Source organism: Chelonia mydas, chromosome 3 (genome assembly GCF_015237465.2).
Source record: "Chelonia mydas isolate rCheMyd1 chromosome 3, rCheMyd1.pri.v2, whole genome shotgun sequence".
NCBI classification, from domain to species: Eukaryota; Metazoa; Chordata; order Testudines; family Cheloniidae; genus Chelonia; species Chelonia mydas.
The window spans coordinates 171,877,948-171,896,364 of NC_057851.1; the positions used below are offsets into that span (position 1 = coordinate 171,877,948).

General features: G+C 43.3%; 1 protein-coding gene across 2 annotated transcripts in view; it reads left to right on the forward strand.

Moving 5' to 3' along the window:
* MSH2 (mutS homolog 2) overlaps positions 1-14,605 on the forward strand; it is a 95,055-nt gene extending 80,450 nt beyond the window's left edge. The window contains exons 13-16 of one of the 2 annotated variants that reach the window (XM_037895870.2): positions 1,342-1,546; positions 1,886-2,133; positions 5,511-5,683; positions 14,224-14,605. In XM_037895870.2, the coding sequence (XP_037751798.1) occupies positions 1,342-1,546; positions 1,886-2,133; positions 5,511-5,683; positions 14,224-14,394 (797 nt within the window). In that variant the 3' untranslated portion in view covers positions 14,395-14,605. Of the gene's footprint in view, positions 1-1,341; positions 1,547-1,885; positions 2,134-2,243; positions 2,357-5,510; positions 5,684-14,223 lie in introns of those variants that run through there. The other variant, XM_037895871.2, reaches the window with a different exon arrangement.
* Positions 14,606-18,417: the final 3,812 nt, after the last annotated feature.

Below are 18,417 nucleotides of genomic sequence, written 5' to 3' on the forward strand. Positions count from 1 at the left end.
TTCATTGCATTATATTGCCATTCTTGTTATGATAATTAGATAGGTCATTCTACTTGAAAATTTTGTCTGCAGTCCTTGTTCAGAAGTTGTTGCTAATGTGACTTATCAGTGGAGATGTATAAACGTCACATTAATAGTGTAAGTGTGGATTACTTTACAGGCAGGCTTTACAGGAGCAATATATTTTAATATGTCCAGTAGACAGTGTAGTTTCTATACAGTGTATAGATGTGTAGTTTGTCTAAAAAGTATTTACACTGTATATATATGTACATTTCCTGTAAAAGTTCATCTTTAATATGAATAATCTGCTATACCTTCATACTCTTCTGTTACCAGAGTGGATAAAAATTGATGGTTTAAAAAGTGTGTATGTGTGGGGAGGGGAGGGGGGGAGAATGTAAATTAAACAGTTCTATTTTTAAAATCTGTTTAAATTTGAAATTGACAACCGATGTTAAGGCCTAAACTTACTATAATCTCTTACAATCACGCACATAAAGAAGTGCTGCAGCAATGAGCCCTCCTCAAATTTTGGTTTGTTTGTCTAGCAGGCGCAGAGAATGTTTTTCTTCATTTGGAGGAGTTAATTCAAAGATGAGAAACTGACTGGATGTTGAAAAATCAGGAAGCCTGTTTTCCTCTTCCAGTCTACTAATAAAAATTAGGTGGGGGAGGATGAGGTCTGTTAATTCTGAAAACTTGAGGGACACGGAGCCAGATTTTCAAAGGGGTGTGTGTGTGTGTGTGTGTGTGTGTGTGTGTGTGTGTGTGTATAGGCACCTAAAGATGCATATAGGTGTCGAGTAGGATTTTCAAAAGCTCCGGAGCAAGTTAGATGACCAGAAACAATCACCAATTCACTAACTACAGTTGATGTTTCCTTCGTTTAATAAATCACTTTTTAAAATAGTTTTATATGGAGCAGATGGTGGAGGAAATAATTGATCTTGTAACTTAAAACAGACTGCATTCATTGTTGAAAGGAAACACTATCAAGACTGATGAGCATAAAATTAAACCCTTCTACCTTTGCTTTAGTTTACAGGTATGTACATGTGCTTCAGATTGTTGTTCATATTTTTGAGAAGTTGGGTTAAAAAAAATCTTCTTTAGGAAGAACTGCAGTCAAGTATTTGCAGTTGCAAGCAAGTCCATCCATGAAGCTGTGCTACTTGTTGCAGCTGTTGGTTATATAGGGAGGAAGAAGTTTTTAAAATGTCAATTTTAGGTTAAATTTAGCTTCCGACCCATTAAGCTTAAGAATCCCTTAAAGCTATACATAATGTACCAAGGAGAGGAAGCTAACTTACTAATTTCTTGTCAAAATTCATTTCTTAGGTCCTAACATGGGAGGGAAATCAACATACATTCGCCAGGCTGGAGTGATAGTTCTTATGGCCCAAATTGGGTGCTTTGTACCATGTGACTCAGCAGAAGTGACTATTGTGGATTGTATCCTGGCTCGGGTAGGAGCAGGAGACAGTCAGTTGAAAGGTGTCTCAACTTTCATGGCGGAAATGTTAGAAACTGCTTCAATTCTTCGGTAAGAGCTGTACCCGCGTTGTTTCATCAAAGCGGGAGGAGGCTACTTTAAAGGATTTCTTTATATTGTACCATTTTTGTTTCTATTACTTAGAAAATATGTAATCTATCACCATAGACACTGGTGCTCCTAGATAAGGACAGCCTAAGTGTTTTACTTAATGAGTGCTCCTCTTCATTCACACATTGTTATGTGAGTCTGATAAACATGCTCTTGCATAATCTCATTTCTTTTTGTGTGTGTGTACACAATTAACTATTTGCACTTGGCATTAGACTAAATTTTGAATTTCAGAGCACTTACACTATCTAAACTTTGAAAAAATGTTTTTATTTTTAGGACAGCATCTGAAAATTCCTTAATAATCATTGACGAGTTGGGAAGAGGAACTTCAACATATGATGGATTTGGGTTGGCATGGGCTATTTCAGAATATATCGCCAGCAAAATTTGTGCCTTCTGTATGTTTGCCACACATTTCCATGAACTGACAGCACTTGCTAACCAAGTGCCAACTGTGAATAATTTACATGTTACAGCACTAACCACTGATGAGATGCTGACTATGCTTTATCGTGTCAAGAAAGGTAAGATATTTTAAATGGTGAACAAGATAAAACTATCAGATGCCATGGGAGAAGAAAAGGGAGCCTTTCCTGCAAAAGACCTGAAACTACCTTTCCTATTTTGATACTAGGTCTCAAGCTGTTCTTAGCCATCACTAATGATTTGGTCCATTTCTCTCTGAAATCGGATACCTACAGAGAGCTGCATCTCTGGGTGAATACAGATGAAAATCAGTATATTTTGGTAATGAAATGAGTTGTTTTGATCCCCAGACATAGTTCTACAACACAAATTAAAGCTTTTTGTCTTGTTTTTAATATTGGATTATCAAAAGGAGAAACCCTTCCCAAATAATTTCACAGCTCTGCATTTTTCTAATTAACATACTCCCTATAACTACTCTGGCATATTTCATGCTGTATAATTTTGTTTTAGAGCAAACAATTGGAACCTGTTTCTACAGGGAGGATAGGTGTTTAGAGTTTAGCAGAACAGTTCAGTAAGATAGTAAAAAGAAATAAAACCGTAAGCTCCGGATACATATATCTTAATTAACAAATGGCTCAATGTGTGGAGGTGTAATCACTGAAGATATTGGCTAACTTATTTCTGCAACAATTCATATCTAGGAAAAAGGTTTTGCCCTTTTTAAAAGGAACTGGCAAATGAAGTTGCAAGCCCAAAAGCAAGGATTTTTAATGAATCCATAAACTCGGGTACTGTATCACTGGAGAATGCAAATATAGTACCTATATTTAAGACAGGAGAAAAAAATTAATTCAGGAAACTACAGGACCGAAAGTTTCACCTCAATTGTATGCAAGGCCTTAGAACAAATTTTGAAAGAGAAAAGTAATTGAAGACCTACAGCTAAACGGTAATTGAGGTAAAATACAACATGGTTTTTATTAAAGGTAGATTGTGCCCAACCAACCTGATCTTTCTTTGAGAAGATAACTGATTTTCTAGACAAAGGAAATGCAGTAGATTGAATCTACCTGGATTTCAGTAAAGCATCTGATAGTTCCATAATTAAAATGAATGTGAGAATCAAAAGAGGAGTAAGGAACTGGTTAAAGGGGAGACTAAAATGGGTCATGCTGAAAGGTGAACTGCCAGGCTGAAGAGAGATTACTATTGGAGTTCCTCAAGGATCTGTATTGGCACCAATCTTCTTTAATATTTTCAGTTACGATCTTAGCATAAGAAGTAGGAATGTGCTAATAAAATTTGCACATGACACAGAGTTGGAAGGTATTGCCAATATGGAGGAGGACCACAATATCCTCCAAGGAGATTTGGATGACCTTGAAAACTGGAGCAATAGATATGGCATGAAATTTAATAGTTCAGAGTGCAAGGTCATGCACTTAAGGACTAACAACAAGAATTTTTGCTATAAACTAGAGACTTATCAGTTGGAAACAACACAGGAGAAGAAAGACCTGGGTGTATTGGTAAATCACAGCTGTGAAAAATTGGTTTCAGAGTAGCAGCCGTGTTAGTCTGTAAAACCTTTTGTAGTGATAATCAAGGTGGGCCATTTCCAGCAATTGACAAGAACGTCAGATGTTCTTTCCCCCCCCTCCAACCCGCTCTCCTGCTGGTATTAGCTCATCTTAAGTGATCACTCTCCTTACAGTGTGTATGATAACACCCATTGTTTCATGTTCTCTGTGTATATAAATCTCCCCACTGTATTTCCCACTGAATGCATCCGATGAAGTGAGCTGTAGCTCACGAAAGCTTATGCTCAAATAAATTTGTTAGTCTCTAAGGTGCCACAAGTACTCCTTTTCTTTTAGCTGTGAAAAAGGCTAATATAATCCTAGGATGCATCAGGCGAGGTATTTCCAGTAGAGAGAGGGAAGAATTATTACCATTGTAGAAGGTACTGATAAGACCTCATGTGGAATAATGTGTGCAGTTCTGTTCTCCATTGTTTAAAAAAGATTAATTCAAACTGGAACAAGTTCAGAGAAGGGCTAATAGGATGATCGGAGGAATTGAGAACCCTACTTACAAGAGGAGACTTAAGGAGTTTGGCTTTATTAGCCTAACAAAACAAAGGCTGAGGGGAGATCTGATTATCCCTCTGATGTATGTATAGAGAGAGAACACCAAGTAGGGAGAGGAGTTATTTAAATTAATGGCCAATCTTGGCACAAGAACAAATGGAAATAAATTGGCTATCAACAAGATGGGAAGGGCTCTGAGGGCTAGTCTACACTAGCAACTCTAAAGTGCTGCCTTGTGGCGCACTGTTTACGAGGGGCACTGTTTACTCTGGCGCTTTACAGCGCTGAAACTTGCTGTGCTCGGAGGTGTTTTTTCACACCCCTGAGCGAGAAAGTTGCAGCACTGTAAATTGCCAGTGTAGACAAGCCATGAGTTACTACTGAGAATTCTTTCTTAGGTCTCTGGCTGGTGGGTCTCACCCACAAACTCAGAGTCTAACTGATCACCATATTTGGAATTTGGAAGGAATTTTCTCCTAGGTCAGATTTGCAGAGACCCTGGAGGATTTTTGTCTTCCTTTGCAATGTGAGGCATGGGTCACTTGCTGGTTTGAACTAGAATAGTGGTGTCTCTGAGTTGAAGTCTTTTAATCAAGTTTTGAGGGCCTGAGGGGGTAGGGATAGCTCAGTGGTTTGAGCATTGGCCTGCTAATCCTAGGGTTGTGAGTTCAATCCTTGAGGGGGCCATTTAGGAATCTGGGGCAAAAACTGGGGGTTGGTCCTGCTTTGAGCAGGGGGTTGGACTAGATGACCTCCTGAGGTCCTTTCCCACCCTGATATTCTGTGATTCTGTGAGTAACTCTGCAAGAGGTTAGGGGCCTATTACAGGAGTGAGTGGATGAGGTTCTATGGTCTGCGATGTGCAGGAGGCTCAGACTAGATGATCATGATGGTTCCTGTGGGCCTTAAAGTCTGAGGTTAAAGGAATATGCCATGATGTACCAGCCATCAAAATGTATACAAATAAACCTCCAAGTTCCTTCATAGCTTTGTGTGTGTGTTTTTGGACTTATATCTTGGCATAGCTAATTATATGCTGCAGAGCTCCATACCAAAATGCTTGGGTGAAATTGAGGAAAGAAAAATGTTTTAAAGCAATTACAAATAGTACTAACAGACTGAAGACAAAAATTATTGTAACTTAAAGGAATGTTATCTACTTTCTTTGCACTATGCTATGCAGGGATGTAAGCAAATAACACATTTCCTAGGATGTTATCAAACATAAACTAAGTGGTTGTAAGTCAAGAAATATTGGGAGGACCTAAATCATATCACTCCCTTCTCAAAAAGAGAAATATTGCAGGGCTTGTTTTTATGATCTGTTAGTCATTGTAAATACTTTTTCCTGAGAGTTGACTTTCTTTATTTTTCTCCAGGTGTCTGTGATCAGAGTTTTGGAATACATGTAGCAGAGCTTGCTGCTTTTCCAAAGCATGTCATAGAGAGTGCAAAAGAGAAGGCTCTGGAGCTAGAGGAGTTCCAAACTATTGGAAAACCTGAGGAATCTGAAGGAGAACCAGCAGCTAAGAGATGCTACAGAGAAAAAGAGGTTTGTTAACATAGGCCAAATAAAACCTATGTCAGCTAGTTACACTGACTGATAACTTTTTTCAGTGAATAATGGTTATACACAAACAATACATGATTTTGAATAAAAAGATGGTGACTGGCAAAAGCCTTTCATCCTTTCTGTGAACAAACAGGTTGCAGAATTGTATTTTGCTATATTTAGCCACTGTTTAAGTGGGCTAGAAAAATGTCAGACTCTGAGAATGTCATCTTCTCTAGTGTTGTCAGTTTACAGCTCCCCTCCAGGGAGATACACATGAAGCCTTTAGAAAGCAGTGGGTGGAGTTGCATGCATGTCTTCTCGCTGAGCAGAACAGTAGGGACTGAAGGCATATATGGTACCGTGGCTCCAACTATCCTTCAGTTTTTTCTTTCTCCCATGGGCTGGAGGCCAGAATTGGTTTGTTTTTTGGGGGTGGGGGGGCTTTGTGTGCGCCTTTGGTTGTAATTTAGTTTATATGTCAATTAATAGCTCTTGCATTTGTTAGGTTTGTAGTTTGCATGGCTCTGCAGTTGACGCACTGTCTTTGTCCTGTTACGTTCATCTGTACTAATTTCTTCAACCTCAGACAGGCCTGTTCAGTATAGTTGATGCCAGTAAAAAGTTAGGTTCATATTGTTTTCTAAGTATTAAGAGAATGTGGAATCGGTCAGCTCTATGCTTGGCTGATGTGGCAGCTCATGGTGTTAGATGCCATAAGGTGGTCGAGGGACATCTACATGAACATGTCACCGGACATCAGCAATACCAGGAGGGATAAGCTGGAGTTCTGATGAGAAGCACAGTCGGGAAAGTAACTGAAATACTTCCTCCATGGATTGTATTTTCTAAATAGACAATGTACCCTAAATTCTCTATTACTGAGGGACAATCTTCACTCATTAATATATATTGCTTTCCACAATGAAAACTCTCGACAACTTTCCATGAGTGATAGAATCCAAATACTGGGGTACAATATCTAAACTGTATTGTTAAAATTATATTCACCTAAATGTGGGTTATTGCTGATTATGCACTATATATGTATCTTATCTATATGTATCTTATGACTTTTAAAACAAACTTTGTATGTGTGGATAATCTAAGCACTTATACCCAGATGTACAGACACTAAATTTTTTTTTAACATTAATGTCAAAAATTAGCATACCAGGTGTGTGCTATGCAAAATGAAAGTCATCATTCTTTTGAGTGCTTGTTCATGTCCATTCCATTGGAGGTGTATGTTCTCGCCACATGCTCTGGTGCCAGAAGATTTTCCCTCAGTGGTATCCATAGGGGACTAGCTCTGGCATCCTCTGGAGTGGACGACATACGCGCCTGTATAAGGGGCGCCGCTGCCCCCCAACCCGCCCCCTTCAGTTCCTTCTTACCGCCAGTGACGGTGCTGCAGCGTCCCCTTGCCTCGGCAAGTTTTTGACTATTCCAGTGTGCTTTCTAGTATTTTTTGCTATATATAGTTGTTGAGAGTAGTTTCCAGTGTAGTTCTTATTAGTTCCCTTAATGTAAGTATAGAAAAAGTTAGTCCCCTATGGGACTTAGCCCAGAGATGGGGCATGCCCCAATCTCTGGGCTTCAAGCATTGTGAGTGCTGTAATAAAACCTCTGACCATCTGCGATCCTCACCAAAGCTGTCTGAAGTGCTTGGGGGAAACCTACATAAGTGACAAGTGTCGCATTTGTAAAAATTTTAAGCCGCGAACCAAAAAGGAGCGGGACATTCGGCTTCGAGTGCTCCTCATGGAGTGGGCCCTCATACCGGCCTCCGAGTTGGCCAGACTGGACTCTGCTCCAAGCACCTCTGCATCAGTGGGGAGCACCCCACTGTCCCCAACTTCTGACTGGCGCCGATCCCCATCACCAGTGCTTGCTAAGAAGCAGAAGAAACACACTGGGAGAGAGCGGTCTCCCATGTCCCATAAAGGAGAAAGCTGGAGCCGAGCAATGACCCACGTGGGGCAGCTCATCCCCGCCGGAGCACAGCCAGGCTTCAGCATCACCATCTGATCTGTCGAGCCCCCTCTGGGACCCGCCCGCCACCCCGGGAAGTGGAAGAGGCACCCAGCACCTGGCAGTGCCGTCCACGCTGGAGCCTTTCAAGCTGCTTAAGGACATATTGTCCCTTTTGGTGCCACCAACACCTGCGAGAGAAGTTGCCTGCTTGAGAGGCAAGCCCTGTGGCCCTTACAACAATCCCCATCTCCGCAGCACCACTCCCCAGCACCATTGTAGGCAGCATTCCGCCAGCAGTCTCCAGAACTGTGCTATCGTCCCTCCAACACAAGCTGGCTGGCCTGCCAGAGCTCCCGGCACTGCTCTCCGTAATACCACTGTTGATCACCGGCTATCTGGCGCAGACCTCCTGAGGCGTGCTGCCGGTCCCCAGAGGCCCACCACAGGTCTCCTGAGCATCCGCGTCGCTCTCCAGTCTTGCGGCACCGATCCCCTGAGTCTCGATGCCAGTCCCCAGAGTCACGCCACTGGTCTCCGGATCGATGGTACGCATCTCCAGAAGCCTGACGCTGGTCTCTGGAATCAAGACAAAGATCTTCACATACCCAGTCACTGGAGCCATGGTGCCATTCCCAGAGTGAGGCATCAATCACCGGGCTACCATCCCTGATCCGCCGAGCGCCATCACCAGAGGCACGGCACCGAGCTCTGACATCCCGGCACCAGTCCCCAAGGGAAGAGCACGGAGACAGCCAGCATGGAAAGGGCAAGGAGGCGGCAGCGGTACCACTCTGGTCCTCGAGACGAGTCTCTTCCTCCTCAGACTTGGAAGGCAAGGAGGTCACAGTGTGCCCAGGCCAACATCACCCACCAATGGCATTGGGATTTCCCCTGGGACTGCCAGTAAACTTGTGGCCTCAGGGCCAGTGGCTGGCTCTGTGGCAGTTCTGAAATCCGTGGAGGTTCCCTCAGATATCAGAGCATGTGCAGCAGTCGGTCTCAGGGACATCTGAGAAGCTGTAGGTGACAGTCTCCCGGTTCACCCCCAGACTCAAAAGAGGAGTTGGAGCAGGATGCCCAGGGCCAGCCAGCCTCGGCCGAGGCTCCCCCAGCAGGGGAAATGGAGTTGGTCAACTCCCCTGTGCCCACCTCCTTATCCTCTTCACCTGATGAGGCAGTGGCGGGGCCCTCCCACGTGGTTCCGTAGGAGGGTGTCAAAGCTCACCACGAGCTACTTAAGAGTGGCAGCGAATCTAAGGCTGGATGCCAAGCTATTGTCGGAACCCTCCGACACCCTATTTGACATATTGAGCACAGCAGCCCCTTTTAATGTGGCCCTGACCATCCCCGAGGGTGTGGTAAAGTTAATCGAGGCTTTGTGGCAAACTCCCTCCTCCCTGCACCCCATCTCCAAGCACACGGGGAGAAAATATGTCCTGGTTAAAGGCTTCCAATACCTTTACACCCACCCTCCCTGAGCTCGTTGGTCACATCCACTGCCAATGAGCATGACAGGCAGAGGCAATCCAGTTCAACCCCTAAGAACAAAGATGCAAAGAGGCTCGATTTGTTGGGCAGAAAGGTTTATTCAACTACCAGCCTCCAATTGCAAGTGGCCAACCGCCAAGCCTTGCTTGGAAGATATGATTATAACATTTGGCAATCCATGGCCAAGTTTGTGGACTCATTGCCAAAGGGCTGTAAGCAGGAGATCCTGGCCATTCTCGAGGAGGGCAAGACAGTGGTGAGGGCTGCCCTCCAAGCAGCCTCAGACATGGCAGACTCTGCAGCCAGGACCATGGTTTCAGCCATGGCCATGAGAAAGGCGTCTTACCTACAGTTACCCAGGCTCTTGGTGGAGGTTCAGCAGTCAATCCAGGACCTCCCCTACGATGGCCTGGTGCTGTTGTCAGACCAAATAGACGACAGATTGCACGGTCTAAAAGATTTCAGCGCTACACTGTGCTCCCTGGGTCTTTGCACGCCCACGCCTGCAAGGATATGGTTCAGACCGCAGCAGACCCAGAGATTCGGGAGCAAGTGCAGGTCGGAGCCCTACCACAAGAAGGGTAATGGCTATAAGCACTGTCAGGGCCAACTGCCGACCACCTCTGCTCAGTCGGGTTCTACCCACCACTAGCTGGATAGCAAGCAGGCCTTTTGAGGGTGTGCCCCAGGGCGACTTGAAGATCGATAGGGACAAGGTGTGAGTCATTATGATCGCCCCGGCTTGACCGTGTCACGTTGGTTCGGCACACTCGTGGACCTAGCGGTAGCAGCCCCTTGAACTCTTCCCAACTGTCCAGGACCTGCTCTTTCAGGATTGCAGATGGTTACTGCACCCAAACCTCGCCTCTCCCCACCTCACAGCCTGGATGCTGTGTGGCTAAATTTTGAGGAACAAGCTTGCTGTAGTCAGGTCCAGGAAGTTCTCTTGGAAAGCAGAAGACCCTCCACCAGAGCAACTTACCTGGTGAAGTGGAAGTGCTTCTCCTGTTGGGTGTCGGACCAGAATATCTCTCTGGTCCAATCATCTCTACAATCCATCCTGAATTACCCCCTTCACTTAAAGCACCAGGGCCTCACCTTTTCATCCATCAAGGTGCACTTGGCACATTGGCCTTCCACCCTCACATCCAGGGTAGATCAGTATTCTCACGCAAGATGATGATCAGATTCCTGAAAGGCCTTGAAAGATTTTTCCCGCCAGTCTGGAATCTGGTTTCCCAATGGGATCTCAACCTGGTCCTCTCCAGGCTCACTGGCCCTCCCGTTGAGCCTCTGGCTTCCTGCTCTCTTTTGCACCTGTCATGGAAGGTCACATTCCTTATATCTATTGGCCAGGTGAGTCTCTGAGATTAAAGCTCTTACGTCGGAGCTCCCATGTACAGTACTCTGCAAGGTACAACTGCGTCCCCATCCAGCCTTCCTGCTAAAGGTAGTGTCACAATTCCATGTTAACCAGGATATCTTTGTCCCAGTGTTCTGTCCAAAGCCTCACACATCCAACGAAGAGAGGTGTCTGCATACCCTAGATGTCAGGCGTACCCTGGCTTTTCTACCTGGAGTGCACCAAGTCCTTCCGCAGATCCACTCAGCTCTTCATTGTGCTGACTGACAGGATGAAGGGCCTCGTGGTGTCTTCTCAGAGGGTTTCAACCTGAATCACTACCTGCATCTGTACTTGCTTCGCGATAGCACAGGCTGTGCCTCCACCAATAGTGATGGCTCATTCAACAAGAGCTCAGGCGTCGTAGGCCACTTTCCTGGTACGTGTCCCTATCCAGGGCATCTGCAGAGCTGCAACGCAGTTGTCAGTACACACCTTCACGATGCACTATGCCATTACCCACCAAGCCAGAGACGATGCTGGCTTTGGCAGAGCTGTGTTGCAATTGACACGTCCATGAACTCCTATCCCCTTCTGGAGGTACTGCTTGGGAGTCACCTACAATGGTATGGACATGAGCAAGCACTCGAAGAAAAATATGGCTATTCAACTTTTGTAACTGTTCAAGATGTGTTGCTCATGTCCATTCCAATACCTACCCTCCTTCCTCTCTGTTGGAGTTCCAGCAAGAAGGAACTGAAGAGGGGGGAGGGGTGGCGCCCCTTATACTGGTGCATAAGCGTGCAACTTCAGAGGGTGCCAGAGCCGGTCCCCTACAGATACCACTGAGGGAAAAACTTCCAGCACCGGTACATGTGGGGAGCGCACGCACCTACAACGGAATGAACATGAGCAACGTATCTTGAAGAACAACAGTTAGGAAAGGTGAGTAACTGTTTTTTTCCCTGGGGAGGTTTGTAGCCTATACCCATTTAGACTCTTGTTCTTCGAGTAAACTTACTATTGTTGGTGAGAGCATTACTGGTTAATCTGCTTAAAGACTTAGCTATTTGGACTCTGGAACGTCAGTGTTTTATAGATGTTCTGAAGCAGTCTTTAGGTTCAAAGACCGTAAGAGAATTTGGGCTGAGATTTTTCCTCTTCCTCATCAGACGAAGAAAAGGCATGAGTGTTCCCTCTTGGCCTTACGCAGACTCTGGGAGGAGGTTGAGGAGGTGCTGATCTGAGAGCAATCTCAGATGTCAAGGGAAGCTGATTCAGACACTGCCATGGTTCCAGTGGTCTGTTGCCTTTGTCAGCACCAATTGATCATTCAGTACTAGATGCTGCCGTTGATCATGGAAATGAGCTGCCAATTAAAATTGTTCTCCTTACTCTTTGTTCTTCCTTTTCCCCCTCTAATAGGCTTAAGCAAGGTTTCATTCCCCAGAATGCCTGCTAGTAATAGGCAACAGGAGGCTTTCTTATAAACAGTCTCTAGTTGGCTTCTCTGCCATTCTGGGAGTCCTTGTGCCAATAATGATCCCATATTGCCTTTTCACCAAGGGTGCCAGTAATGGATCCACCTTATCCTAGTTACATTGGTGCATGTAAATCTATTTGCAGGTCTCCTAGGTTTGTGACATATGGAGATGAATCTGAGGAAACCATCTCCTTATATTGGTGCACATAACAAAATTCATGTGGTGGGGATGGGGCTGAGGGGTTCGGCGTGTGGGAGGGGTCTCAGGGCTGGGGCAGAGGGTTTGGGTGTGGGGGGATGAGGGCTCTGGCTGGGGGTGCAGGTTCTGAAGTGGAGTCAGGGATGAGTGGTTCAGGGTGCGGGAGGGGGCTTAGGGCTGGGACAGAGGGTTGGGGTGTGGAGGGATGAGGGCTCTGGCTGGGGGTGCAGGCTCTGGGGTGGGGTTGGGGATGAAGGGTTTGTGGTGTGGGAGGGGGCTCAGGACTGGATGCAGGGGGTGAGGGCTCCATCTAGGAGTGAAGACTGGGGTGGGGCCAGGGATGAGGGGTTTAGGGTGCAGGCTGCTCCAGGGCTGCGGTGGGGAGACAGGACTCCCCTCAGCCCTATCTCATCACAGCATCTCGAGGCCAGGGAGAGGTGCCTCTCCCCAGCCGTGGCAGCTCCAGTGGGGCTGGGCTGGGCCAAGGGAGGGGCTCCTCTCCCCCAGACATGGCAAGTCCGGGGCAGGTCTGCAATGGGGCTGGCGGGGAGGGGCTCTTCTCCCTGCCGCAGCCGTGAGCTCCTGCACAGGGCTTAATAGGCAGCTGCGCGCGGCTGCGCAGCTTAGAGGGAACTTAGCCGTAGCTGTAGTTCTTCAAATAGACTTAGTCCAAACCCACATTCCTTCCTATAAATCTTTTTATAAATCCATCTTCTTGTTATGGAGTCCTGAGGAAGTGGAAGGATCTGAGGGATGGTTGGGGCAACAGTTCCATACAATACTGTACTCCGAAGTCTGTTCCTCCCTGTGAGGGAGCATACACACAGCCCTGTGGTCGTGGCCCAGTAGGATTCCAGTGGGGTTTCCAGAGTACGTACATACACATCTCAAGAGTATGGAATCTGCAGTCTATTCAACTTAGGTTACTTTTTACCAGTAACTGTTCTTTTGTTGCATCTTAATCAAGGTCAGGGTAAAATAATCTGCAAAATTGTTTGTCTGAGTTCAAATGATGTCATCTCTTAATCGGATGTAAATTAAATTCCTGTAACCAACTGTAGCAAACCTCTCAAAGTAGGGGGAAATGTTTCATTCTTAGGTGTTCTTTAAAAATACTCTTAAGGTTATACCATACAGTGTCACTTCAGAAAGAGACGCAGTAGTACTGTATAGTTTCAGCTGTTTTGTCTGTGTTAACTTACCAGATGCATTAACATCACTTCTAGAGGCAGACACATGCTATTATATCTGCAAGTCCTTTAGATTGATGAAGGTTCCCCACTGGATGTGCTTTGCATAAGCACTTCATGCTAGGAAATCACAATTATAGGAGCCATGGGATTAAGCAGGTTATTGCATTGGAGTCGCACAGTGCAATAGAGGCTTATGCAGAATCTTGTACTCTTGACATATTATGTTACCAACACAGGGATATTGAATACTAGTAAAGAATTTGGTGCTCTTAATGTTTGGTTTTATTGCACGCCACTTCAATTTAAAAAAGTTCTGCTCATTGGTTTCCTTAAAGTCAAATGCATAAAGCTTTTCTATTTTCATGTGTTCCCCTTGGTGACTGCCAGTCTCTGGTTGCTTGGTAACAACTTGTCCTTTCCTTTGTTTTTAAAAACATGTTTCTATTTGCAGTTTAGCTTCATAATAGCTGTATAGGTATTCCAGCTGTTGCCGATCAAATATATTGGAATAGTCTCTATGTTCATGTAATGCACAGCTCTAGAGCTAAACTATGGACTGGGATTTAAATATGAAACACACACAGTAGATCCAGCCTTTCAAACTAGCAGGTTTTTAAATCTACAGGTCTTTACATGGACAGTTACTAACCTCTAACCATTTTTGTTTGTCAACAAAAGATTTCTACCCATCGTTCAGAAGGTGAAAGCACTCTTATTGCTCTGCTACTAATTGCTCTACTAAATCCTTTACTTAGGAAAACTTCTGACACTTAATGAAATTCTGTTCTTGATGCTTCCTTGGTGGGATTGGGGAGAGAATGATCTTAAAGGTGAAATACGCTTTCATTTTTCTTTCAGGAAGGTGAAAAAATAATTCAGGAATTCCTTTGTAAAGTGAAAGCATTGCCCTTGAGAGACATGTCAGAGGAAGACATCAGAACCAAACTGAAACAACTGAAAGCTGAAGTGTTGGCAAAGAACAACGGTTTTGTGAATGAAATTGTTTCCCGAACAAAAGTTACTCCATGAAAAAAGCTAAAATGACACTGCTTGAATTGTTTTAAGCCACAAGAGCTATCATTTTCTTGTCTTGTATGTTTTATGCTTTGTGAGGTTTTGTACTCACTACTGAAGCAACGCTTTCTCTTGACTTGTAATTACTTTTTAAAATGAGTACCTATTGTACCTGCGTAATAGTTTAGTTACTGCTATTTTCAATAAAATCATTTCTCGAATATCAGGGAAGTGTGAATAAAAGAAAGCCATACATTTTTTTTCCAGAAAGTCAAACTACATGTAACTTTTACCATGCTGTGTTAGTTAAGAAAACTGTCAGTTCTAGCGCAAAATCTACAGCTGCCCTCTACTGCGGTTATTTTTCATTGTCATCACTGATGCTTTACTCGCTGGTCCAAAAGAGTACCCGGGATAATTGCAGTTTTAACAGGGCTGTATTAGTGATGTCTTTTAGAAAAACATTTGATAAGGAATCTTAGCTAATGATTAAACATTTAACTGGTTCTGACTGTACTCTCTTTAAATGCAAGGGATTGTTTATGCTCGCTTGAGCCAGATGTATACAGGCTAGTGCAATTTCCATTCCAGTGCTAACTCTTCATTGTACAGAGACTGCCAGTCATGTGGTGGGTTGTAATGTGAACAAACAGGAACTAGGATGATGCCACCAATTTACTTTCTTTTGAGAGTTAAATAAGCCCAAGTCCCCAGAAGGGAGAAAGCTAATTCATTTTACCTGATCTACTTAACATGCTTCATGGGGGGGCCCTGTCTTATGTATGCAATTATTTGAATTGAAAGAGGACACAACTGTCCTGTGCATATGCTATTACTGCATCTTACATACTGTGTATCAGCTAGTGTGCTTCAATTCAGAGTGCCGTAATCTCCCTGTGTTGGCAAGCCCTGAAGCACATCAAGGTACAAGTTTGCCTGCACCACTTGCCTAACTCTTAAGACCTTGCTTGTTAGCTATATCATAGAATCATAGAATATTAGGGTTGGAAGAGACCTCAGGAGGTCATCTTGTCCAATCCCTACTCAAAGCAGGACCAACCCCAACTAGATCATCCCAGCCAGGGCCTTAAAAACCTCTAAGGATGGAGATTCCATCATCTCCCTAGGTAACCCATTCCAGTGCTTCACCACCCTCCTAGTGAAATAGTGTTTCCTAATATTCAACCTAGGCCTCCCCCACTGCAATTTGAGACCACTGCTCCTTGTTCTGTCACGTGCCACCACTGAGAACAGCCAAGCTGCATCCTCTTTAGACCCCTCCCTTCAGGTAGTTGAAGGCTGCTATCAAATTCCCCCATACTCTTCTCTTCTGCAGACTAAATAACCCCAGTTCCCAGATATATGTTGCTTTATATCTAAAACTGGCAGTCTGACAAGCTTTATTTTAAAAAAAAAGTGATGTCTGGCTTTGGGATTATAAGAATATATATATGCTGAACGTGACAGACATGACTCTTTGATATATGCTCTAGCAGAGATTAAACCAGAATATGTGTTAAGGATGTTGATAGAAGCGTGCTGTTGAAAAACTAATTGTGTGTGTCTGAGCTATACACTTATTGGAGTACAGTACATATAATTTTATTACTGCAATGTTTGTTTCTAAAAGGGTTATACTAAACTTGAGAAGTTGATCATTTTTACTTTTAGTTCAGTAGAAGTTGGAAAATAAGCATATTATACCCTAGCAGATGTAGGAAAATGTTAATTCGATGCAGAGATTTTATGTACATTGGACTCTGCTACAATACCTTATTTTTGTTTTAATTTAGAATGCAGTATACTTTGTTCCTGTTAAGATATTTTTTCTTACAATGTTTAAGTATAGTACTTATATACAGTATTATATAGTGTCTGTAAAGTAACTAGATTGTCAGTCAGAATAGAATTGTATAAAGCAGTGCAGAGTACTGCAATACAAGTCCATTTTCTTAATACACAAACATTCTTATAATATAGATACTTGGGAATCTATTTAAATTACTATAGAAATTCATGGGAAGTCACAGGGTTTGAATTAGATCAACCTGTTTCACTATATCTAAAGAAAGCTAGCAGTCCTTTGAAGACTGTAAGTGACATACACCTATTACAAGCCTAGGGAAATGAGTTACTAGTATATTTGCTTATGTGAAGATCACATGCTTGAGTCAATCTCTCAATGAAAATGTTGTCATGCTGTTTATGGTCCTTGTGACTGTTAATCTATGCATGCTTTCCTCCTCAACCATGGAAGAGGAGTTTTACTTCTGCAGCATGCCTGGTCAGCTCCACCGTTGTGTTACATGGGCACTCCACAGGATTTCGGCTTGGAATCTAGTGGGCAGGGTACAAGAACCATCTTGGTTTCTCCCATATTCTGCCCTCCAAATCCCACAAGAAAGGAAGGTGTAAAAACCTGAGGTTGTATTAATGTACGCTGCTTTTCTGTGTGCACTTGAAACATCCCCTTTGAGGGGCACCAGCAGCAGCTGTGCCAAGGGAACCCCCAGAGGACAGCTCCTTCTGGAGCCAATGCTGTCCAAAGTTATGAGAAAGAGAAGTATAGTCAGGAGATCTGTGTCAAGATCAGGAAATATACCCAAGAGCATGGGCCACTTCTGCGGATGCTCCATTGCAACCTGTGGATTAAAGGTGGGGAAATCCCTGAATGCTTCTGCAGGATGGAGGAACCCTCCAACAGACCTGTGAGTAGGAAATTGTGAGTTGAACTTTGCAAAGTTTCCTCCCATCATGCAAGTTGTTCCTCTGAAGGGGAAAAGGGTGCGATTTGTTTTAATTTAAATCAGTGACCCTCCGACTGAGGCTCAGGAGCTGCAAGTGGCTCTCTAATGTATCTCCTGCGGCTCATTGCAGCATCTACTAAAACACTGTGTGACTTAATTATTAACCAATTTAAGTTATCCTGAGCTTTTACTATGTTAACCAATTGTTGTTAAAATAATACTTGTCATTTTGCTATGAGAATGAATATATATATATGACTGACCAAGTATTTTATTAACGACAATTGGTTAATAGTAAATATAAATAGTAAATGAAACAATGAATACTCAAAAGAGCCACAGTAGTGTGAAATGTTTATTGCTAATCTGGTTCCTGAACCACTGAGGTCTGAGCATCACTGAATTAAATCTAGCTTCTTTTTTTTCAGAAACATGTCCGTAATGACAAGAACTGTGCCAGGAACACATCTTAAATGAAACAGGAACTGTGTCAAGAATGCAAAGATTATCAAAGCTTCAGAACTAAATTGTGCCATTATCAAGAAAGCTTGAGGCCACGTCCTGTCAGTCTTGAGTCAAGATGTAATTTTCTTTTTTGCTCATTCACACGAGTGTTCTCAAAAAGCTTGGCACTGAATACCTTCTGCATATTCAGTATCAGTTTGTAATCTGTGCAGTTGCTTTTCATTTAGAAGGCCGTTGAGGAAGAAATAGCTTTCGGTAAAAGGAAAGGTCATATTACCAAACACTACTAAAATTCATTTCTTTGGAAAATGCCATTTTCTCCCTGATTACTTTAGCATCTGTTCACAAAATAGAATGGAAGAGCAGTGTAGTGTATGTGCATGAGTGCAACATCTATTCAATATACATATGAAATACTTGTTTTATTTTTCAATTGCAGTCATAGGCAAATGAGACATGTAGCTTCAGACAACTGAAAAGAGCTAGAACAATCTGATACAGTGGTAGGGAGAATTCAGTGATCAGATAAACAAGTTAATGAATTAAAATAAAATCAGCCTATTAATTCTGAGACTCCAGTTCTCATGTGACCAGTAACCTAGCTGTAGTGTTTGCCTTTAAGCTATTTAAGACTAATATGTATAGAATAACACTGATCTGAATGTCCAGTTGCAACTGCATGTTCACCTCTAACAACTGATAAATGACTTTAAAATCTGATTTTTGTTGTATGTTGTAACTTAAATGTTTATGGAATTTAAGATGGAGTACAAATATCTTAGCTAAATGTGTAATTTAACTCCTTGTCCATTGAATATAATTGAAT